The sequence below is a fragment of the Monodelphis domestica genome, chromosome 3 (assembly GCF_027887165.1).
Source record: "Monodelphis domestica isolate mMonDom1 chromosome 3, mMonDom1.pri, whole genome shotgun sequence".
In the NCBI taxonomy this organism is placed as follows: domain Eukaryota; kingdom Metazoa; phylum Chordata; class Mammalia; order Didelphimorphia; family Didelphidae; genus Monodelphis; species Monodelphis domestica.
In genome coordinates, this window is record NC_077229.1 from 74,117,378 (window position 1) to 74,142,349 (window position 24,972).

The window sequence follows — 24,972 nt, forward strand, 5'->3', positions numbered from 1 at the left end:
TCCTTCTCGGTCTTCTTTGCTATTCTACTAATAGATAATCTTTGGGAGGTATATTTGATGGATAAATGATAACTAATGGATCAGGTAGTTATCTTCTTTTTGCCTACCTTCCTCCCTTTTATACTTCCCTTCCTCCCCTCTTCTTCCCTTCAGTTTTCCCTTCCCCCTTTTTCTTCATCCTGTTTCTAAGTCACTCAGGGTGAGCTATGATGTTTCAGAGGAAATACTCTTTTCTCTTTTTTATCTCAAGTTAAGGGTTTATTGGAGAAAATAATACTTTCCATTCTAGCCAGACTGGCCTGTTTGATTTTTTCTGAACATGGCATTCCCTCTGTGCCCTTGGGCCTATGCATAGGCTGGCCGTTATGCTGGAGTAGTACCCCTATTCTAATTCCTCTTATTGTTGGTACTCTACTTGGTAATGCTTTGTATTTATTTTGTCTGGACTTCCATGAGTACACATTCTTTCGTTCCATTAGAATGTAGGTTCCTTGAGGGCAAGGACTATGCTACCCAGTAACAGCACAGTGACTAATACAGAGTAGGTATGGAATAAATGTTGAACTGAACTGCTAGGGCTCAGAGCTAAACAAGATGAGATGCTTCTATAGAAACTGTAGATGCTATTTTTATCCTGGGTTACCTTTAGCCAAAACATCTAAATCCACGGGCTCTGCCTATTGCTCAGAGGGGCTTAATTCTGCCAACTGCCTCTTCACTCTTTCTCACTGTGGGCACAAATTGACTCAACTCCATGCTACATGCAGAGAGTAATCAGAAATGCCCTTGTGAAGTTTTTTCTTGGGAGCTCCTGCCCTTCCCTAGAAGGACTCTTTTTTTCCTGATGATGTGAGTTTCTGATGTAGAGAGAAACAATGCTCCTCTTCCTTCAGTGCTCTGGTCTGAGGTAGGGGTTTCCTAGCATTGTTTTCCCTGCCCAATAGTTGGGCAAGGGACAAGTGCCAGCTCCCAGTCTTTCTGACCATCTGCTGCTCTAGGTATTTTAGAGGGAAGAACTTAAAGACATGAATTGGTCTATTTCAGAAAGACCCTGGTCCTGGGTCTTTAGGAAATCAAACAACTTCTTTATGGTGCCCTCCTCCCCTCAGGGGAAGCCAGAGTTGAGGGCCCAGGATGTGGTCTGAACACTGCCATATGTCTCTGAAGCAGTGCCACAAATGCATCAGGAGTGGGAAAATGCAGGCTTTAGGGGTTTTGCATATGGGTTCAAGGCCTGTTCTCTCATACTTGTGGACAGCGTGACATTGGACATATTACTACTTCTTTCTAGGTTGCAGTTTTCTCATGTGTAAAATTATAAGAGATGGTCTCTAATGTGCATCTCTAAAATTCTTAATTTGGTTAACTTAGAAACAGGGTCACAGAAGGCCAAAGAGACTGGGTTTGGTGACACTGAATATTGAGGAATGCATGCTGCTTTCTTGAGCTAGGTTTCATTGTGATCTTGTCTTTTATTTCAGACAGGGTCATCAAGGCCCAAGTCCTGTGAAGTCCCAGGAATCAAGTAAGTCTTGAGTATGTCTCACTTTATGCAAATGTGGGTCTGTGTGTGCTCACACACACATGCACGCACGCACACACAGAGCGCTTTTGTGAGGAGCAGAGTTGCTCTCTTAAAACATATCTGCTTAGGGACAGCCTCTCCATCCATGCTGTCCCCATGGAGGAACAGCCTTTCCTTTCATGCTGTCCTCCCAAGGAACTGCTCCCCACCTTGCTGTTCTACCTTGCTCTCCTCCTGGCCACTCTCAACATTACTTTCTAAATTAATAAATCTCTTTTTGTTTTAAGCTAAAAAAAAAAACAAACCAAAAACACATCTTCTTAGAGGCCAGATTTAAGCAGCAAACTTTGGCAGGTGATGAGAGTCTGCACTGATTAGAGCAGGCATGCTCACTCTGGAAGGCCTAACTTCAAGCTGAGCTGTGCCCATGTTTCTGGAAACCAGAGGAGTGGCAGCGGTGGCAATAGCCACCCCCTGTTGCAGCTCTCAGCCCTGTCTCAGACAGCACAGAGGGCTGCTAACAAAAGGGGTGATTACCCCTGTTTATATATGACACAGGCTTCAAGAAAGCTAGTTTTCTGGAAAATTGCTGAAATGGCTGATTTTTAAAAAAATATAGTCTATATTCCCAAAAAAGAAATTTCTTTGAAAAAAAAAATAAGGTATATAGTTGGACACTAGCAACTAGGTACTCTCTGAGTCTAATTGGGGGAAAAGTACAGTCTGAATTTAGCCTAATATGATAAATGTACCTAAAGTGATGTTGCATCTAAAAGCATTGATCTGAGTTCTCCTGTGGTATTACTTTGTGAATGAAGCCTTATGCCAGTTGCGAAGAATTACTAAACTGAAAGTTAGGAGGTCTAGGATTTAGTCCCAATTCTACTAATGTGGTTCAGTTCTCTGGGCCTCATTTCCTCTTTGAATAAAAAAGTTGTAGTATATGATCTCTAAGGCCCTTCCTGTCTTAGACACTCTTAAGTTCTAGAACCAAATCTTTAGAGCTCACCCTTGCTGTTCTCTGTGTGGTCTCTCCCTTTCTTTAGCATCTTCCCATCTGCTGACCAGGAAAACACTACAACCCTAATTCCTGCTACCCATAACACAGGGGGCTCCCTCCCTGACCTGACGAATATCCATTTCCCTTCACCTCTCCCAACCCCTCTGGACCCGGAAGAGTCCACATTTCCAGCCCTGAGTAGCTCCAACAGCACCGGCAACCTGGCAACCAACCTGACCCACCTGGGCATCGGCACTGCCAATCAGGGTAAGGGCTAGACCTGAGGGACTCTTGGAAAGGATAGGAGTCCTGATCCAGGTGTATGGCATAGTTCATGTAGACACCCCTAAGTTTGGACAGTACAGTGATGAGGTGAGGGACTGAGGAAGAGATTCCATTGGGTATGCACATAGATACAGTTCAGAGTTTTTCAGGTTGAAGGGTGTTCTACAGATGTGGGCGTTTTGATGTAATGTGCATCTGGAGATAGTCGTTTAGAAGTTATTCGTTTACTTAGAGCAACGACAGCCCATTAGGCAGGTGAATATATCATCCCAGAAGCCTGCTGAAAAGAAAGCTCTGAAAGAGAGCTCTGGCCCTGAATTTTCATGGAACTTTCAAAGAAATCTCCAGGTCTGGAATTGCTCTGTTGTTTTCTTAGAGAAGAAGGGAGGTGACAGCCCTTTGCTCTGGTCAGCTCACATCTGGAGTGTTGTGTTCAGGTCTGGGAACCACATTGTAAGAGGGATGTTGGCAAGCTGAAGTTTGCCCAGAGGCAGATCATCAGAATGCAGAAGCAACCCAGAACCTTGCCCTGTGAGGGTCAGCTGGAAGTGGGGGTAACTTAGATGGACATTCAATTGTCTTTAGAGGTTTCAAGGGCTTTCTAGTGAAAGAAGGGGTAGACCTATTCTGCTTAACCTTATATGGATGACCTGGGGTGGGAGAGAGGGGAGAATTATAAGGAAGCAGATTTAGAAGTTGTTATATATGTTAAAAGTTGCTTTAGAGGATTGTGTTAGCTGGCCTTTGGAAGCTCTTCTATCCTAAGACTGTATGACTTGTGGAGGGATGTGCCTGGCTTATAAGCCTTTGAGCACACACCTTGGTCCTAAATGTGGTTGCAGGGCACTGGAGGTCCTGCTGTGTCACTGGATTCTGCACTCACTGGGTTTTAGACTATGTACACTGCCTTGAGGATATTTCTAGAACTTGTTTCTTTTTCCAAGGACAGAGCCTCTGAAGGCCTGCTGGGCCACACTTCCTTCCTTTGCCTACTTGTCATTTATGAATGTGATGAGGACTTGGCCCTTTGGGACCAGATTGAGGCTCAGATGTTTTGAACTTGGTGCTCAGAGCCCAGAGCATTTTCCAGTTGCTTTGTCTGAACCATAAGAAATGTCTGAATTTGGAGTCAGAGATTCTGAATTCAATTCCCTATTTTGCTTCTTAACTCTTTCTGACCTTGGACAAGTCTCTTACCTTCCCTGAGCCTTAGGTTTCTATGTGCATGGGACATTGTGATCTCCAAGATTCCAAACCTATGCTACTGAGAGCAAGCCAGTGAGGTCCTTTCCCCTTCTGGTTGCTGCCACGCAGGCCTGGAGGATGTGGAGATGTCGTGATGAGAAGGGCTTTCTCATTAGATGAACACATTGCCCTGCACATTCCCATGAAGGTCTGCTCACTCCCAGTAGAGATACTGTGCGGGAGGTCTGGAAGTCAGATGGGGGTTCACTGAGTCTCTTGATCTCTTTCTACAGACACCTTCTACTTTCTGTTCCTCGTTTTATCAGTTAGGATCTGCAGCAGCCTCCAGCAGTGTTCGTTCAGTGCATTTGCCAGAGTGCCCTTGGCAATCCTTTCAAAGCACTCCCAGGGATAATGTACCTCCAAACTGTACTGAGTCTAAACAAATGGAGTAGAATATACACATATGAAAATAATAGACTTGAGAATGTTGCATTGTACCTAGCAGGAGGACTCACACACTGAAGAGCAGCCTGGTTGTTAGCGTAAGAAGCATAGAATCTCATAATGTTTGACATATGTTTGATTGTTTGTGCATTTGCCAGGGAGAACAGGTCACTTGGCAAGGTTTTTTGCATTTTAAATCAAGCGAGAGCTGCTGGCCTCTGGCACATACTGTACTTACCACCCAGACCAGCCACTCAGGCCCTTGGACAACAAAGAAGAAAGAGGTCTGTGTCTCCAAGATGACAACTCAGCTCCTCTCTGGTTTCTGTCCTCTTTTGTTGAAATCCGGCCCTCAACCCCTCATTAGAAATGGAAAGGCTCCCAAATTTCAGGTTGGGAGTAGGTGGATGGGTTGGGAGTATGTAAAGACTAGAGAGTGGAAGAGTTCTCCAGGGCAGGGGGATTTTCTGGGTGGCCCCCTTGAGCAAATGTTTTGTGCAGTCATTCAGAGCAGACTTGCTCCTCCCTTGGTGTGGAGTAGAAAGCGTATTTAAAGTCAGAAGACCTGTTTCTTATTGTCTGTGTGACCCTTGGGCAAGTCCCTTAGCCTCTGTAGGCCTCAGTTTCCCTATCTGTAAAGCAATTGAATTGGGCTGGTCTCTAAGATCCCTTCCAACTCCAGATGCTAAAATCCTTCTGCCATCTCTAGGACTCCTCTTGAGTTCTTCTTAGTCATCTTTCAGAGAAAAGGTGAGTTATTATAGTTAGTTCCAAGCTCCAAAGTCTACCTGTATATTCAAGTTGTATTTCAGGTTGTTCTAGGGAGCTTGTGAAGCTACTTCAAACTTGGTTTGCAGTCCAATGTTTAGCCCTCCTCATTTAGAAGCCTCTATGGATTCAAATATGATGTCTTCCCCCTCCCCCTCCAGGCCCCTTAGAGACAGTTTAGTGTAATGGAAAGAATCCCAGCCTGGGAATAAGAAGACCTGGCTGGCTTTAGGCCCCAGCTTTTTTCGTATTTGCTGCTTGCTCCTTAGCAAAGCATACCTTTTGTCTCAGTCTCAATTTACCTATGTGTACAATGAGAGATTTTCATCTATATTGGGACTTCTTAATATCATATCCCTGAACTTATTTAAAAAAATATTTTGACATCTGTATTTCAAAAGAATTGACTTCCTTGTAAGCCTTTATTTTATTTTATGCCTTTAAAAAGCTTTGTTCAGAGAAGGGCTCTTCTCTGGGCATCACCAAGTGGCCACTGTCAAAGGGGTCTAGAACTCCAATGAGGTGAAAAATCCTTGTTCTAGATCCAGTTCTAAAGGTCTCTTTCAGCAGTGAAAATTCTGTGATTTGTCAGGAGAGCTGGGAAAACTGGGAAGCTGATGGCATTTGGAGTACATGAAGTGGTCTTTTGTAGACTCATTTAGATGGCAGAATGATGGAATGAAATACACAAGGTATCAAGAGCCCTAAGCTTGAGACTGTCACTGATGAGCTAGCCATGGGACTTAGGTCCAATCATTTCCCTTCTCTATACCTGTTTCCCCCTCTGTAAAATGCAAGGGTAGATGAGATAAACTCTTGTGCAGATCTTTGTCCTTCTCCAGACTGAGCCCTCTGACCCATCTGGCCCAACATAGTTGTGTGCTGCCAGAGTTACTGTTGTAAGGTGAGGAGCCTTAGACCCAGAGACATGACCCCTTCGAGATTCCCTGAGGAAGACAAAGGCAGTGCATTAGCATAGACCCTTAAGTGATGGTAAGATTGAGATCCCTAATCTGTGCCCAGGCTCATGCTTCCCAAGTTGATAGTTTTCCAGAGATTCTGTTCTTCTGACATCACCTTTGAACACCCAGCATCCCTTCCATGTCACCTCACAAAAGGAGGCTGGTTTGACATAAGGATATACTAGGCACTGAACTAAATATGCTGAAGGATCGTGTCTGGATGAAGGCCTCTGTTTCATATTTCTTCAGATGTCTTAGACCATCAACTCCCTGCATTCCTGTTAGTTAATTGAGGTGGGTCTTCTTTCTGCCACACTGTGACTCTGCTATGCTTTAGGAGGCTGCCTTTATGAAATGCTGTGGCCAAAAAAAAATGCATTCCCTGGCAGCCTCCTCTTAGGTGATGAGTCTCTTCTTACTCTCCTAAGCTAGTCCTCCTACGACAGACGCCTAGCCTTCCCCTGGTTGCTACTCAAAGCCTTTCTAGTGGGTTAGAACTTGCAAAGTGTTGTGCTCAGCTGACAGGGCTTCAGAGAGCCCAGAACCATGCCCACACCTTGGGGAGGTTTCACAGGAGTACGATAGGATCTTTTAGATCTAGACCAGACATCCTCTGGTTAAATGACAGAACAGTAAATAGTGAGGGGGATACAAAGGAAATCTAGAAAGCCCTGGATAAAGTGGCATGAGGCAAAGTCAACAATCCAGAACTAGTCTTCCTGCTGACTACAGTTACAGCTAACTGACGAAAGGACAGCTAAAGGTAGCCAAACCTGAGACAGATTTGGAATGGATCAGAGATTTAGTAGGAACCTGGTACACGCAGCAGATCCATTTTACATTGGATTAGTGTTTGTTCATTTGTTTGGCTTTTATTTTGTTAAATATGGGAGATTTTTTATATGAGACTTTATTTTTGTTGTTCGATAATTTACTGTTTTGTTGGTGGATATTCAGAATTTTTGTAAAAAGCTAAGAAATTAAGGTTGCAGAGAAGAGCCTTGAATTTGGAGTCAGAGGGACCTGAATTTAAGTCCAGGCTCTGCCAATTACTTTCTGTGTGGTCCTGCTCAAGTCACTGCTCTTTGGACCTTATTTCCCATAGCTATAAAAAGAGGATTGGGCTAGATATTGTCTCAGGGCCTTCTCAGCTTGGCCATTCTGTGTTCTAAGGGCCCTCCCAGCTCTGGCATACCATTTCCTAAAGGCCTTCTCAGCCCTGGTTTCTAAGGGGTCCTCCAAGCTCTGACATTCTCTGTTCTAAGGGTCTTCCCAGCCATGACATCTTGTGTTCTAAGGGCCCTCCCAGTTCTGGCATTCTTTGAAGCTGTACAGTTGTTTACTATCAAATACTTTTCATATACTTAGAGGATAACTGATCTTTTTTAGGTCCTATAAGTTAGGAATGACCTTGTGGAGAACTTTGGTAGTGATTCATATTTCAAACAGAGTTTGGGCTATGTGATCTCAGCAACTTTTTTCATCTCTGTGAGTCTATAATTCTATGGCTTAAATACCTTTGAACGGAGTAGGGTTGATTTAAAGGGTGCCTCTGCTCTTATCACTGCTCAATCCCAGAGATTCTCTTGTCCCTAGAAGATCATAGAGAGCTGAACGATTCAGCTATTACAGGTGCTAGTCACAGGGTCCATTGTGCTGGTATAGTCACTGGAAGATTTGAATTTTATTTTTAGCCGGAGGGTGTGTGGGGTGTGAATTGTTGAGATCCCATCAGGACCTATGTTCAAGATAATGAATCCTTGAGGGCTCAGGGCCCTGGCCCATGAGTTGGCTGCTTCTTGAATTTCAGGCATGTCGGCAACTCAAGGTTCCTCACAGCAGCACCGTCAGTCAGCTGTCAGCCCCCTCTCCCTGAACGCGGAGTCAAGACGGCAGCAGACCCAGCAGATGTCTCCTACGCTCTCCCCTCTGTCGCCAATCACTCAGGTACACGGGAGCCTGCTACCTTAGAGAGAGCACTTTTGTTAGGCCTGGACATGAAGAGAAGAAAGATGATTTGTGTTGTCAGAGTTTTAAGTATTTGATCCTAGATTCAGAAGCGACCCAGCTTTGGGGGCAACAGTGTGGTGAAGTGGAGAGAGTCCTGGAGTGGAAGACAAAAAACTTGAGGTCTAGCTCTGCTGCTTATGAATCATTTTGAACTTTGAACCTCAGTTTCCTCATCTGTATAATGGGCACAATAATACTGATAGAGCTTTTGTGGTGATAGTACTTGATAAAACCAAAATACCATAGGAAAGAATAAAAGCTATGTTAATTTAATAAATGCCTTCAGTGTATCCTGTAATATAGAGGTATCTTCATATAGAAAATGGCCTGGACTTAAGAGTCAGTGGACCTGTGTGCGGTGTTCTGATCTCAGCCCTTCCGCTAGTGGGTGGCTTTGGACAAGTCATGTTCCCTCTACCTTCTTACCCCTTTCCCAAGGCCTCAATTGCTACATCTTACACGTTATATAAATGCTAGCTTTCTCTAATATGGGAGAAATGGACTAGATAGCCTCTAAGGCCCCTCCCAGTCCCAGCATTCTAGGATTCCTCATAATACTCTTGGGTTCAGATGTTAAAGACCCCTCTTAATCTAAGCCCATAACTACTACATGCTCTCAAAGGTACCCTGCGCTGGCTGTAGGTATCCAGGACAGAAAGTCAAATGTGTTCTTGCCATGTGGCTCATTCATGTTGGGCAGATGTGATGAAGGGCACTGGCAGCCTGTACTCCCAGACAGACGGTGGTGTGGAGCTCTGGGGCTCGCTCTGTCTACCTCTGCTGATGAGTACAGCCACCTCTCAGTGATGCCCAGGGAAGAATGTTAATAATTGGGCTTTATCCAGCACTTCAATGTCTGCAAAACACTCTGCAGACATTATCTTATCTGAGCCTCACAACTGAGGAGTGAGGGCCTCTCTGGTTTATGAGGAAACAAGTGGAGACAAATGAACACCTTGCCCTTTGACTATGTTGCCAGTGTCAGAGGTGAGGCTGAAACATCCCTTCTGATGGACAAGTACAGCCCTGTCCACTAGGCCGAGCCATCTCTCCAGTATATGGCGGGGGGATCGCTGACCATTTTAATAACTCGCAGGTTTAAGATGTTTCTCGTTTGATGCTCCCCAGAGCTATGAGATAGAATTAGTATTCTCATTCTGCAGATGGGAAACTGAGGCCCTATACCATTTGAATTTGGAGTGCATTGTGTGATTATCTTTTCTCGGTAACTGAGCCTTCCCAATGGCTTTTTGGCTAAGATTATGGTATATGTTCATGCCCTGGTGAGCACTGAGTGTCTGTGAAACCAAGAGGACAGCTTGCTGGCCTTGGGAATCAGTCAGGAAGCCCTGAATTCAGATCCTGCCTCTGATATGTACCAGCTGTGTGACCCTCAGCCAGTGTCTTCATGACTCTGAGCCTTTATTTCCTCATCCTTAATATGGGAGGGTGAGACTCAATGACAGTGAAAATTCCTTTCAACTTTCAAGTCTGTAATCTCATGAGATAGCTCCCAAACCTGGCCCCAGAGAGTGAGGAGGGAGTCACATTAGCAGCAAAAACACATCTGTAAGCCAGTCCTTGTGAGTATAAGAGAACACAAACCTTGCTGTCAGGCCCTGAGCCAAACCAGGCCTCAGGAAAGAGCTGGTAAAAGATAGCAAAGATGAAGGCTTGAGCACCCCAAAGGAATGATGAGACTCGGCATGGAGAGGGCAGACACCTGATGTGTGAGGGTGGGCTCTCACCCAGCAGCAGCAGCTCCCTTTTCTCTAGCTCCTTCCTATTTTCAGAGCCCTTCCCTCATTCCTGGGGGAGAGTCACGCAGAAGACCTCATTTTACAGAGGTTGTCCCATGGCTAGTGAGTAGCAGGCCTCTAGCACTGACATCAGGGCTCAGCCTCTACTGGACTGGGAATCAGGAAACGCCCGCTCTCTTCCCAGGTCTGCCGCTTAACAGCTCAGTGACCTTGGGCAAATCTTTTCCCCACTTGGAGCCTGTTTTCTCCTTTGTAAAAAAAGGAGCAATATTTGCCTGACTGGCCTGATAGGGTATTGTGAGGGTCAGAGGACAGAACGGTTGGAAAAGGGCTCCGTACAAGGTAAGGCGCTTTAGAACGATGAACTATGATTCTTGTTGTCGTTATTGTCCATGCCATTTTACAGATGACGACATTGGCGTCTGCAGATCAGTGCCCATTCCAGTGGGCTTGTTGACTCACAGACAAGTGGCAGACAGAAAGTTCACATTCCTCTCAGCTTTGGAGATCAGCTAGTCAGCCCAGAATCACATACATTATGTGTGGATTGGATTTGAAAGGTGCTCACTTGCCCTCACTGCCCATTGTTGTAGTTAGCGGATGCTCTTTGGGGAACAGTCTGACATCTTTTGCCATTTTGTGTCTCCCCTTTTCAGGCTGTGGCTATGGATGCCCTGTCCCTGGAGCAGCAGCTCCCATACTCCTTTTTCACTCAAGCAAGTTCCCAGCAGCCTCCACCGCCACCCCAGCAGCAACAACAGCAGCAGCCCCAGCCGCAGCAACCCCAGTCCCAGGTGCCAAGCAGCCTCTCCCAGACCACCCCCTTAATGCCGAGCTCTGGTTTACAGCGGGGGCCACCACTACCCCCTCTCTCAGTCACAGTACCATCTACTATCCCCCAGTCCCCTCCAGGAAACCAGGCCCAGCCGTCGATGGGAATAGACATCGCCTCGGTAAGCTTGTGGTACCACGGGCTCAAGACAGACAGCACTGGGCTGGGCAGGAGGGAGGCTGGGGCCTTGGAGTCTAACTAGCCCCTGACCCTGGGGTGCAGGGGAGCCTTCCTCTACTCTCTGCAGAGCCCTTCTGGCTTCTCACAGTTGCCTGGCTCATGCGCATTTTCAGTCTCTTACACTTCATTTTGGTGTGTCCTAAGAGTTGTGATTTTGTCGGTTGGGTGCAGCTGAAGGCCCTTCTGTGACCCCTTAGACAGCATGTGATTTCTGATGGTCAGCCTCTAGAGGCTGGGACAAATCTTTGTGTACCCAGCCAAGTGGGTTGTCCCCCCACCAAGCAAGTGGCTTCCATTGGCAGGATAGTTAAGGAGGTGGGACCGAGGCCACTGAAGCTGGTGCATGCAAATGGAGGGGCAGCCAAAGTGGGAGAATATTGGGGTGGGGAACAGGGGATGTCAGGGGAGTAAAACAGGTGCTTAGCTGAGCTAGCAAATGCAGTGAGATCCCTGATCCCTCTCCACCCTTTGGGTACTGATGGTCTTCTGTTCACCAGCAGCTGCAGAATAGAATTGATTGGGGCTCAGAGCTCATTAGAATGAGCTGTTTGTGATCAATTGTGGCTGCTGAGTGAGGAACGACTTGTAACGTTTGTCAAGTTCCTAATTTTAAACACAGTGAGTCACTACTATGCATCTGATAATGGCAGCTTCTTAAAATTAACTCAGTGTTTTTTCTGGCTCAACCACATCCAAACAGTTGTCAGAAGTTAGCACTGGGCTGACATCTCACTGAATAGGCAGATGGGTCAGTGTAAGGTCCTGGGCTTGCCAGCTCTGGAGAGGAAGCCCTTAGTATGATGTTTTCTTTGCAAGAATGGGGAAACTTCTGTTAATTGGCACTTAGAAGAGCTAAGGGCCATCTCAAGTGCCTGGAGCTTCCCTGAAACTTTCAGGTAGAAGGAGCTTAGTAAGAATAGGAGAGAAAAAAATATCTGAGCAAGCTGTCCAACTACAGTACAAAACCCAAACCCTTTTCTTTTGCTAAATGTCTCGCAAGAGAAGACAAGAAGTACTTTTCTCCACCTTGGAGTGCCCACCAAAACTTGAGGGTTTGACCATATCCCATTTCTGTCCCCATCATGTGATTAATTCTTAAATGTCCTCAATTGGGTTATAGTTGGGGCAACTGGGTGGCTCAGTGGATAAAGAACCAGATCTGGAATCAGGAGTCCCTGCATTCAAATCTGGCCTCAGTTACTTCCTGGCTGTGTGACCCTGGGCAAGTCACTTAATACTGTTTGCCTAGTCCTTGCCTTTCTGTCTTAGAATTGTTACTAAGACAGAAAGTAAAGGTTTGAAAAAAGGTTATAGTTATGGGGCAGTGAGGTTGTACAGTGGTTAGAGTGATGAGCTTTGAGTCAGGAAGGCCTGAGTTCAGATCCAGCCTCAACCACTTATTAGCTGTGTGACCCTGAGCAAGTCACTTAACCCTGTCTGCCTCAAAATAAATAAAAGTTCATATTTATAAGGTAAATAATTAGAAAGCGATAGAACAAGAATCATGGCTTCTTAGCTCCAGAAAGACACAGGAGTGAATAGAGCTTCCATTTTCTCTTGGCAAGAGAGACCTCCATTTCACGTGAATTCTCTGACAAGGTCATAAGAAAGGTGGGATCCTTCCATCAACAGAGAATATGGATTTGGACATAAAGAAAAACAGGACGAATCTGAACCTGTATACTGGCCCTTCCTAGCTGGGAATTTGTGCAGAATCAAATCCAGATATTCTGTACTTGCCTTTGATTTTTCACACATAAAAAGAGCCCAAACCTTCAAGTTTTCATTTTCAAGTATTAGAAATGAAGCAAAGACAGGGCTATAGATTGGACCTGTGATTTCTTTGGCATAAGGAGTTCCCAAATAAGGAAGCTCCCTCTTCCAATGCATGTTAGCTAGTCTTAGTTACTTAGAGCCCCGAGTTTTAAGTGACTTACCCAGGGTCACACAGTCTCCATGTGTCCAAGGCGGAATTTGAATCCAGATCTTTCCAAGATGAGCTCTCTCTTCTCAACATCACTCTGCCTCTTGTGGAAAGGATAACATGACTAAATCTGTGACATTTTCAGGTATTTCCCAATCAGTAGATGGCACACTGAAGGGGTCTTTAGGCCCTTGGGCATTTCTATCACTAGTTTCTGATAGAAGCTCTCCTCATCTTGAGCAGACCCAAGAAGAGTACCTCTCCTGCCCACTTAATTAATGCTGATTATTATTTCCCAGTGAGTGGGCCTGCTCCCACAGGGCACATTACTGTCTCCTAGGAAGCCATGCGTGGAGGTAGTTTGATTGCCTGCAAGACTTCCCATTTGCAAATAAACCATTTGGGCCTGAATCCTAGTACAGTGTCTTAGAAGACCTCTGGATGGTTGGGAATCTCCTGAAGAATGCTCTTCCCTAGGATCTTGGAAGCCTTTTTCAGAGTAGCTTCTGAGAGATTGTGAGAAGTCTTTTGACCCTGAGCCCTTAACCTAACCCTTAATCATTCTGTGCTTGAATAGCCTGTCTGCCTAAGCGTTGACAGCAGCCTCTAGGAGGAAAAAGTGACCCTTTATAAAAAAGAAATAGCTTTCAAAGAACAGGTCAAAATGTAGTTGAATATAAAGGGTGGGATTTTCAAAGCACCATTAGTATAGTCTCTAGGTGGGAAGGGTATTGTAAGCATTTGGAGTTAGTATGTATCAAACTAATTAAAATAGAGATCTGTATATATGCTTGGACTTAAGAGCGATGCCCAGCCCTGTCCTTGAAGCAAAGGAGGCTGGGGGGAGGGGTAAGGAGTACAGGATGGGGCCAGGGAGGGGGCTGGGCTATAGTAGAGGTAAAAAGTGTATGGAAAGTTTGGACCCTACCCAGCTTCTCTTGGCTAGCAGGCTGTATACATAGTAGAACCCCTTTATGATCTACTATTGGTGATATCACTCTGATTCCTACCTTGTAGCCAGATGGGTTATATCTAAATCAGGCTTTTTTTTAAGCAGTGTTCTGAGGGAATGTGAGAGTACAGCCAAATCCATGTAGCCAGAAAATAAAGTTATAATGGGGTTCTACTGTCCTGAATGAGCCATATAAAGACCATGGCCTTTGAAAACCTGCACTGACCATCTGGTCCCTCAAGCCAACTCAGGCCAGCTTGTGGTGCAAACCTGGGTGTTTCTTGGTAGAGCCCAGAGCTCTTGGTTGCTGTGACAACTTCATCATCCTAGCTTAGAATTGTTGATGACCATTTCCAGCTATGCACCAATAAATATATAACCTTTCAACCTTCCATCGATCCCATGGGTCTTTAATTCTGTGTTGTTCTGTAGGGTTCACTCCAGCAGTACCGCAGTAATGCTGGCTCCCCAGCCAACCAGTCTCCCACCTCTCCTGTCTCCAATCAAGGCTTCTCTCCTGGCAGCTCCCCTCAAGTAAGGGACTCTGTGCTTCCACAAGCCTTGCTTCTCGTCTCTAGTGTGTCCATTGCCAACCCATGGTCACTCACTGTCACTGTCTGTGCTTCATGCTTCACTGATGTCTCATCCTGTCTGGTCCCACTCATACAGAATGTTTTAGCTGCCAGAAATGTCCACTCCTTTTCATTCATTGGGAGAGGTACTCTGGCTTATTGACCAGAGTTTTCTATCCTTTGGGAGAACTCAAGAACTGTGCCTCACCTAAGGCTATTCAGTCTAAGACAAATTAATAGCAGTTGAATGGGGAAGTGTTTGCTTGGGATTTTGACAAGGAGGATGTCAAAGCTAGTGACTGTTGAATTAGTCACGGTTATCAGAATTATAGCAGCTTAGTTCTAGAAGCTACATTAGGACAGAAGTTCTGTTCTGGAAGAGCTCTTAGCTTCTGCCAGGGCTGGGAGACCAGCCCTGTTCTTGTGTTCTCTCATGGTGCTCCCAAATCCCACTGAATAGATGGCATTGTAGGTTCTAGAGACTTTACAAGTGATATCGACTTACAAATAGTTGGGGGGGGGTAACTTGATTGTGTTAGCCATGACCATTGTAATGCTTCTGTCCTTTCTACAATCAGCATTCAGCCCAGGTATTATGGGAGATTAAAGAAAAACACTCCCATGAGCCTTTTCTGCCCTAGGGACCAAACCTTGTATAACTGAGGCCTCTGGGATTTTAGTAGTGGCAGCTTCTTGGCCTGAATCAATCCAAGAAAGGCTGAGAGCGAGGGAATCTTCTGCTTGTCTCTGCTGTGTGTCAGGCACAATTGCTGGAAGAAGAGAGATGAGGCAAAGCTGTCGATGTCAAGTTATTTGGGTTTCCTAGCATCACAGGACAATAAAAACAGCCTACTTTTCTGTACCAGCTTCTGACTTATAAAATACACTTTCCTCACAATGACTGAGGGAGAAGAGCTGGTAACAGAGTCCTTGTCCTCAATTGATATCTGAGGAAATGAGAACTCAGAAGAGAAAAAAGACTTGCCTGAGGCCAGTGGCAGAGCTGGGGCACAGCCCAAGTCTCAGGACTCTGATGCAGGCCTTCTTTCCTAGATGCTGATGCTTCTGTCAGCTGTGAACCCTACAAGCCTCAAGAACTCCATACCATCCCAAGCCTCAGCAACTGGGTCTGGTCGTTCAGCACTCCACTGCTGCTTAGACCCAAAGCTGTCTCCCAGATTTGGACCCATGGGCTTGCATCTCTAAATATAGGCCCTTGTCCATTTTCTCTGTACCCATCATCCAGGGGTTTCTTGCGGATCTGAGGATTTACTTCCCTTTGGCATCACCCCAAGCCACAGCTAGTTCATCAAGGGGTTTTATTCACAGAGGAATAATAACTACCAATACTAGCCCATGTGTACAAAGTCCTTTATAATGCACGAAGTGCTCTTTTCATAATAGGACTTTTGAGATCTGTATCGTTGGAGGGAACTTTCAAATTGATAATGTTACAGATCCATTGGAATAATTTTAATAAGAGCCATGTGAGTCAGTCAGGTTAGAGATATTATCTATACTTGTCAAGTGAGAAAACTAAAGTCCAGAGAACTTCCCCACAGCCAGACTGCTAGTCAAAAGTAAACCCAGGGCTGCTAAAGAATTAAATTACTATGGAGATATCTCTATAGGGTGCAAGAATACTAAAACTCCCACAGAGCATCAGAGTATCTGCCCAGGGCCTGATTGATTATCTCTAATGCTTCATGACTATGCTACTCCTCTCCAGGCCTTTGATCCAGTTGAATGGTTGCTTCATGGCCATTGGCCATGGTGTATCCAAGACCATAGAGCCTTTCCTACCAGAATGATACTCTCCTTTCCAGTTCAACATCTGGATTCCTGATTTTAGTTATTAGTAAGTTTGTACCACCTTCTTCAGCCAATCAGGAAGCCTCCTCAATATCACCCTGGTCCTAGTGTTCCATCCCTCTCTCAGTCACTTGTCACCATTCCGTCTCTCATCCAGAGGCATCTCAGAGACAGACAAACCCACAGACCAAAATAGCATCCAATACTGTAAGCATCCCCAGAGTTCATAGAGTTTGCATATCACCCTTTACAGTGGTTCCCCAAAAGGATCCTGCCTGCCTTATTTTTTTCTGAACAGCTCCTTGATCAAGACATCGACACTGAAACTCTACAACTTTGGGATGTCTAGTGTCATTTCTTACAGGCTAACAAGAGAAATGAGGATCATCTTCTTGCGGTAGAACACAATGTACCATTCTTCTGCCTCTGCCTTTTGAAAGGTTGGCTGCCAGTGTTTGACTTTATAGGAACCAGCACAGCCCATTTTAGGGTTGTCCAAACTCAGGGTAAAGTAGGCAGGGTTTGAGCCTTTCAGCTCCCTCTTGTTCTCCATCAAGTACTCATTCTTTTTCTTTTCTCTAAAACCAGTCTAATAAAATTGTTTCTTAAGGTTTCACCCCTACCCCGGGGATTCCTGGAAAGGATATCGATTAACTCAAAGGGCAGCTCTACTAGTAGATTTTAAGATCCTGTTACATCTGGGTGGGGAAGCCCTTTATGCCTAGGTGGGGGAGTTTCTAGTTCTCATAACTTCATGCAAAGATGTGAGCTTTTCCTCTATCAGGTCCTAAAGGCTGGCCCTGGCTAGGCCCTTTGTTTTTCCCACTTTTCTCCCTTCTACCTGTCTTTGACTATGTCTCTATTGAACACCTCCTCCTGAAGACAGGAAGGGAACATACAGAAGTCTTGTCCAATAACCATATTTACTCAGTGGTTTGCTTGAGAGTTGTTTTGGAAAACTGGAAGATGACAACCCATTAGGTACATGTGACTTAAGTCATTTCATTGGAAAGAGAGTTTGGCCAAGTGCCATCCAGACAGCACCTAATAGCTGTCATGTTCTCCACTAGGCTTTAGGATGACAGCTAGAGGAACAGCAGACATCCTTTTTAGACTTCCTCCCTTAGACAATCATCATCTGATATGGCTACCCCTTTAGAGAAATGCAGTCTACCTATTTCAAGCTTTCTGATTCAGATGAACAGATTTGTGAGGGATGTGCCTTTAAGTTCTTTAAGTGAGCTACTTTTCTCTCTCCATTTTGTTTGCTGGTTAGGTCCTTTCCTGGCACCCATTTCTCATCAGGAAGGGGCTTTCCTGTTGAAAACCTTTACATAGTGTTGGTCAGCCTAACATCTGAATGGTCTGCCATTAACTGAATGCTCTGTGCTCTTTTCTAACCTTCTGGGTTTTGTCTTGTTTTTGTCTTGGAAAGATACACTTAAAGAAAGGGCAGGGGAAGAGTAGAATTCAAATAGCTGAAGCCTGTGTAATGTGATATATCCATCTAAACCATGCCTTTGGACAGGGGAGTTAGGGTCACTGTTCCATCTGAGCTGGAAGGGAGCTTAGACTCTAGGACATTAGAGTTGAGTGCAGCTAGAACTCATGTAGTTCAACTCCACATTTTCCAGATGAGAAAACTCTTTGGCCCAGAGAGGGGAATTTATTTGCCCATGGTCACTCAACTGGTTAATGGCAAAGCCAGGCCTAGAACTGGGACTTCACAGTGGTGTTCTGCTTGCCTCAATGGTCTTTAACTCTTTGTAAGCACAGGGTGGAAATGAGGAAAGAGTTGTTTTAGCAGAAGACCTTTTCTGTCCACCTGAGTTATTATCCTCAGAGCCTGAGGCACTATGGTAGTGAGATTTCAGCTTGATTTTCCTTGGGGTTGTCTCCATGTAGTAGACAGATTGCTTGGCACAATTAATTTCTTGCCCCAATCCATACAGCCTTCCTTTGTACCACATGATTCAGATTTCTCTAGTGAGTAAGTGTGTGAGGGTCAAAAGTCTCCTTGTTGGCCGACCTTTGCCCTCACCTTCATGACTGCTGGTGGGTAAATATCAGAGCAGAGGCAGTGATATCCTCTTGAGCCCTTTTTTTTTTTACCCCCAGGGAGGTCCCAAACTCTCAGGATCAGCCTTCTTTTGTGCTGAAACCAGCACTTTCCATCATCTTGTTCCTGCTAACCAAATAGGTTCCAGTTTGAAGAGATTATGTCTCTGCCCACTCTTCTATGCTCAGGCTGTTTTCTGAGTCTGTATGATTCAGCACTGAGGAGAGCCAGTCCCAGAAAACTCTGAAAAGAAAAGTTATCTGTTCCTAGTTGCCCCTTACATTTGTACTTTGTGACAGTAAAGATGGTAGAGCTGACTGTGGGTTAAGTTTGGGATGAACTTGTATCATAGGAGTGGATGAATCAGATACTTTTGGGATTTAAGTCCTTGTCATTCAGGTTTAAGACAAAAACAGAAATCAGATTCTAACTGGATGATGAGGTTAAGGAAATACCTTACAGCTATGGCTCCTCTACCCAGCCTCCCTTCCAACTCCTGCCTACTTGACACTCCTGGTGGTGCCTGCTTGATCTGGTCTTTCCTTCATACTTGGTTCTAGCCTATCATGTCCTGATAGCTCCTGATCAGTTTGGTTCTTTCCAGCTAACAGTTAAGTTGAATGATAGCATAGAGCTCATCTACTCTTTGTGGCAGCTATTGGCCCAAGTACAGAGCAGCCAGTTTACAGACTGTTCTCCCCCATGCCTTTGGAATAGTTAACAAAAATGTGTATTAGTCACTTTCTGGATACTCTGGACCAAATCCTAAAAAGCCAGGTTATATAAACTTGGCATCAACCACCCAACCTACAGGGCCTTTGGGAATTTTAAGTGCCTACTGTGTGTGCCACAGAGCCCTTTGTTGGAAATGACAAGCCAAGCCATGTCCTGGGTTCAAGGTAGCTAGATACTGGTGCATTCTGCCGTGAGATCGTGGACAATAACAAGAGAAACTTGTAACAATTCATTCACTCACCAAGCATTTATTAAGGGTTTACTGTAAGGTGAGCTATGGGGCAATAGAAAGTTGTCCCTACCCTAAAGAAGCTTGTGTGATTTTTGGACTATTCTTTGATCAGTCTCTGAGACCAAAACTTTGTAGAAATCACTAGTCTCAGTTTCTCCTCCCTGTCAGCTCTCTTTTCTATCTAGTGATACATTCCAGAAGGTGGCCATGCTGTTCTCTTTCTCTACCCATCCTCACTGTCTTCTTTTCTTTGAGACATGCTATCCTCCTGAGTAAAAGTGGAGGCAAAACCAAAATGATGGTCAGAATTGTTACTCTATCCAAATCAAGCTAGCCACTTGGCGTAAAGTCAAAGCTCTGAGTCTAAGGGCGCCTTAGATTCCATCCAGCTCAACCCCTCCCTGAACAGGAACATTCTCTCTATGATGACCTTAATAGCTGCTTCTCCTACCTTTCGTTGAAGCCCAGGCAAATGTCTTCATTGGGATTTAGGTGGGAGACTGTAGGCAAAGTCCCATTGAGAATAATATATGAGAAGTCCTTTGCAAACTTTAAATCACGATAGAAGTATCAGCTATGATTATTCTGAAACTAAATGAAAAAGAAGAAAAGCTTCTTGAAATCTCAATATTTTTGAACTGTAAGGAAGCTGCATCAGAGATCATCCAGTCCAACTTTATAAATGAGCAAACGGAGACTCCTCAGAAAGAGGAGGAGGACATACTCAAGGTCATATTCCTAGGAAGTAATAGAGTCAGGATTTGAACCCAGGTCTTTCCCCTTTAAATCACATGCTCTTTCCATTACGCTATGCTGATACCAATAACACCCCCATTCAGCAGCCTTTTGGGCTGCATAGGCCCAAATACACATCTGAGTTTAGCTTGAGAATTGTCATCCTAAATTCCTGCAGTGCTTTTTCTCAGAAAAGTCGGGCCCAGTCCTTTCCAACAGCACCCCATCCCAGTTTTCCTGGTTTTGGAATTTGACTGGAATTCTGTTCAGCTGTAAGGCTAGCTAGTGCAGGTTATTATTTTCTAGATCTTCTGTGTAAATAGCTTATATTCTGGGGAATCTCTGCTATTCACCTCCTGCCCACCCAGAGAGCACCTGGTTCCCTCCTCCCCAGCTCAGCCTTGGCCTGCTTTGATGATCAGGACATGAATTGTTCCCCCCCCCCCCCCAACCACAGGTCTCCAAGCATGGTGTGGGCGTCTTTCGGCAGGCCCTGCTTGTGGGGAGACAGATTTCCTTTCTCTTATTTTAATAGCTCTGTCAAGGCAGGTGTTCTGCTTATTTTACATTGATTTCCTCTTACAAAGAGCTCTTGGAAAGATTTGTAAAAGAGACATTTGTGGAAGTTTCTGGCTGACATGGGGTGGAGGTGTATGTGTGTGTGCCCAGGCACAAACTCGAGAGGCGAGGTTTCTGGAAGGAAGTTTGCTGTGTGTTCTCTTAGCCCTTGTTCACTGATAGGACTCCATGGCCTCCAGCTATGTGCTTGTATCCTGTGCTTGAAGTCTTTGCAATGTGGCCACACAGCAGTGTCATTCTGTTCCTGTTGGACCATTATATGTTCACACTCACTAGGTAGGCGATGGTTGCTAAAGTTTATGTCTTGATCATTGAAGGAAGAATTCTCTTCTCTATCCCTTGGTTGGATTTCACTAAATTTAACTGTGAATTTGTCAAGAGTCCACTGATGGAGGGAAGTGACAGGGAGATATATTCCAGTTCCAAATAAAGGAGAGCTTTGTAGCTCCCAAATACTGGAAGAGCCTGCCTTTCTTGGGAAGCAGCGAGCTCCATGTGGCTGGAGCTTCTCAAGCCAATGACTTCTGAGCTCTTATCCAAGTCTAGGATTCAGTGAGGCTAGAAGCCATGATGGCATTATACCCTCATGGGATCCTAGGCCCACTCTCTAGAGCTCATCATCTTGATACACAGGACATAAGGAGGAGGAGCAGCTATGGTTTAGCAGTTCGAGGTGGTCCTTGGGAGTGAGAAGGATAGACTAATAACCGAGAACAAGGTCTTAATAACAAGTTTCCTGCAGTATCAGAAATTATAGATAGGACAGGTTCCTTCTGAGTAGCTGAGCTCAGTGTCACCCTGTTGTTCGTCTGTTTCTGTCCTTGAAGTGTCGCATACAGTTTGGGAAGTTGAACATGGCTTTAGTAGCCAGGCTGTTCTCTTTGGAGCACATGCTAGGCACTCTTGAGGGCTGAGCTCCCTTTCTGAGCCAGTCACAGCCACTAACTGGCAGTCCCCAGAGGGACTCTGTGGCCTTATCTGGGGAGGCCATGAGGTCAGAGGCTATAGAGGGCCCATTATCTCAAGTTGTGCCTGGGTTTGGTTTTCAGTGCCCACCTCTGCAGAGAGGATGGGGAGTCTTGCTCTTTGCCCCCAGGGGGAGAATATTGCTGGGGGTGGGGGGAGACATGGCTCTCTTCACATCAGCAATCATAGTACTTGGCTGGTTGTATTTTCAGTGAACAGTGACTTGCACCCAGTGGAATCTAAGCTCCTTGAGGGACTCTCTTGTTTTTGTCCTTTGTTTTGGCCATAGTCAGGCCAGAAGACTGCATCTAAAAAGTGTGAGCCTTGTTGGTTAGGTGGAATGATCCAAGCCTGGAGCAGAGCTGCTCTTGGCAGCTTAAGCAGCCTGTTACCTCTTCAGCGGCGTGCGGGGGATCTCACCACAGCGGGACTCTCTTTTGTCTGCAGCACTCTTCTGTCCTGGGCAGCGTCTTTGGGGACTCCTTTTATGATCAGCAGATGACAGCGAGGCAGGCTAATGCCCTGTCCCATCAGGTGAGCCCTGCAAGCTTCCTGCTTGGAATGGCATGCCCACTTCTCCTGGCTACAATAGCAAGCCGCTTTCTGCCTCCCTCCACAATTGTGGCCACAAGGCCTGATCCTAGGTTCAAGGTCCTTTTTTCCTCCAACCAGTGAATTCTGGCATTTCATGTAGCAGAGTTGGAATGTGAAATGGAAGTGTTGACAGCCAGAAAAAGACCTTTGATATCACTTAGTCTAACAGGGAGACCCATAGAGGTTTGGTGACTTACTCAGGGTCACAAACTCCAGACAGAATGGCAAAATCAGTATTAGAACCCTAGTTTCCTGAATCCCAGACCAAGACTTTTTCTAATATATCACACTAAGTAATAAAGAGTTTTAGGAACTTTTCTCAACACTCAGCCAGTTTCTTATAGGAAACAGCATGAGGTTAGGGTTAAGAGTAGATGTAGTCAGAGGGCCTGACTTCAAATCTCAGAGTTGCCACTTATATCCTGTGTAAACTTGGGCAAATGGCTTCTCTGCTTGGGCCTCAGTCTTCTCATCTATTAAATGCTAGTTTGCATATTAGATAGAGGATTAGGCCTGGAGTCAGGAAGACCTAGGTTCAAATAAGAGTGTAGACACTTCGTAACTATGTGACTCTGGGCAAGTCACTTAATGCCAGCTGCCTAGTCCTTGCTATTTGTCCTTCTGATGCTAAGACAAAACATAAAATGAAAAAAAAATTAAAGCCTCAACCCCTGAGGTTCCACTGCTCAAGATCTGTTTCTATGATCCTTTGACCTTCTTGGGCCTCAGTTTCCTCATCTGTAAAATAAAGTTATTCTTGATGGCCTTCAAGATCCCTCTACTTCCAGGTCCAACTAGGCTTTGAAATGAGAGTCAGTAAAATGTGGCAAAGAGACTCCTTAATTTTCTGACTCAGAATCCAAGGACCTAGGTTCAGGTGCTGACTCTACCATTTTATAGTTTTGTGACTGTGGGTGAATCATTTAACTCCTCATTCAGGGTGAGTGAGTTCTGGTTCCTAATTTGCAAAGTGGGCCTGGATTCCTGCTCACTTCCGGGTGAATTGTGAAGGGTCAAGTGAGGCAGTGTCTGAGATGTTCTCTGTAAGTATGGGTACAAAGGGAAACTGTTGGTTTGAATCCCAACTCAAAGGCATCAAGGGCAATGGGTACCATTTGAGTAGTTTTTGTTTTTCTCCCTCAGGCAAATAGCACACCATTGCTGCACCTTGTCCTCTGAGGTGCATGAGAGAACAAAAGAAAGGAGAGGGGTCTGAACCAAAATTCAGATGATGGTGGGGAAGCTGTGCCCATACCCCTCTCATAGAAGGGCACTGCTGTGTGTAGATTTATGTGATGGGCATGGTTGCCTTTTTGCCAGCCTGGGTCAAGAGATGGCAGAGAACAAGGCTTTGCCAGTGCCTATTCTCCTCTTTCCTCTTCTGGAAAGAGCTTAGCAGACTGTCTTCTAAGGTCATTTGCAGTTCTTGAAAAAGATCAGCAGGACCCATCATCATCATTCATTCATTCATTCATTCAACAAGCATGTAGGCCACTTGAATTGAATGGAAAAAGACGGGGGTAAAGAGTCCAAAAACCAGTTAGAGCATGTACTTACTTGTCCTCTGGGGATGAATTGTACATTCAGTCTGAGCTGGACATGGCAGCAGGATTCTCTGGCCTGATGTGGTTGGGGTAATAGTTGCTCTATGCTTTGATCTTCAGCTGGAACAGTTTAATATGATTGAAAACGCTATCAGCTCTAACAGCCTGTACAGCCCCTGCTCCACACTTAACTACTCACAGGCTGCCATGATGGGACTGACAGGGAGTCACAGCAGCCTTCAAGACTCACAACAGCTAAACTATTCAAGCCACGGAAATATCCCCAACATCATCCTTACAGGTAAGCTTCTCCCTCTCCCCTCAGAACCTGAGGCCAGACTTCCACAGTGCTTCTTTCTCTTTCTCTGAGATTGCTAGCCATCATCATCATCTGCCCTACCCATCAGCACCATCACTTCCCCCAACTCTCAGCACCAGCATTATGATCTGTCATCACCTATTACCACCATCCATCACTGTCATCATCACTACTATTTATTTATTTTTTTAACTCTTTCCACCTGTTTTAGAGTCAGTACTAAGTATCAGTTCCAAGTCAGAAGAGCAGTAAGGGCTAGGCAATAACAGTTAAGTGACTTACCCAGGATCACACTGTTAGAAAGTGTCTGAGGCCAGAGGACCTCCCATTTATAGGCCTGGCTCTCTATCAACTGAGCCACCTAGCTGTCCCATTGCTACTATTTCTTAATCATTTAACTACAGTTCTATCACTCTGCTAGTTGTATTTTTAGTGAAGAACAAACTCATACCCAGTAGAATATAAGCTCCTTTAGGCACTATTATGTTTTTGTCTATCTAATACCTACATGATGCTTTATACTAGTAGGTGTGTAATGAATGTTTGTTGAATTGTGCTAAAACAAACATTTTCCTTCAAGACAAAGAAAACCAATGTATTTTGTATAAAATGCTTATGCATCTGTAGAAATACATTTCAATGTTACCACTTGCATAAACATTCTCTGATGCTATGTAATTTTTGTGTGTGTGTTTTTAGTGTGCATATATGTCTGTCTTTCTATCTGCAGGCATAGGAACGAGTTGAGATGGGATTTAGGGCTTGGAATTGGCTTTATAGCAATATGGCAAAACTTTTGGGGAAAGTGACGTATACACTATACTTTAAAGACTGGGTGACTTGGGCCCCAAGGCTTGAGGTATACATCTCTTCAGGTAGCCTCATTCCCTCTGGTCCCAGAGAAGCACTGTGAAAAGTCCAGGCACCCAGTTAGAATCTCCTTTTTCAGGTATGGCAAGAAACATCCCATGAGCTAAGCTGCTCTCCCTGAATCA

General features: G+C 45.0%; 1 protein-coding gene across 9 annotated transcripts in view; it reads left to right on the top strand.

The window, feature by feature from the left end:
- The window catches only part of CRTC1 (CREB regulated transcription coactivator 1), a 138,031-nt gene that overhangs the window by 101,215 nt on the left and 11,844 nt on the right, over nt 1-24,972 (top strand). For 4 of the 9 annotated variants that reach the window (XM_007489256.3, XM_007489257.3, XM_016432191.2 and 1 more), the window contains 7 exons: nt 1,482-1,525; nt 2,572-2,792; nt 7,983-8,119; nt 10,599-10,895; nt 14,263-14,364; nt 21,968-22,054; nt 23,779-23,959. In XM_007489256.3, coding sequence (XP_007489318.1) covers nt 1,482-1,525; nt 2,572-2,792; nt 7,983-8,119; nt 10,599-10,895; nt 14,263-14,364; nt 21,968-22,054; nt 23,779-23,959 — 1,069 coding nt within the window. The remainder of the gene's footprint in view (nt 1-1,481; nt 1,526-2,571; nt 2,793-7,982; nt 8,120-10,598; nt 10,896-14,262; nt 14,365-21,967; nt 22,055-23,778; nt 23,960-24,972) is intronic. The other 5 variants (XM_056822151.1, XM_007489258.3, XM_056822153.1 and 2 more) reach the window with 3 other exon arrangements.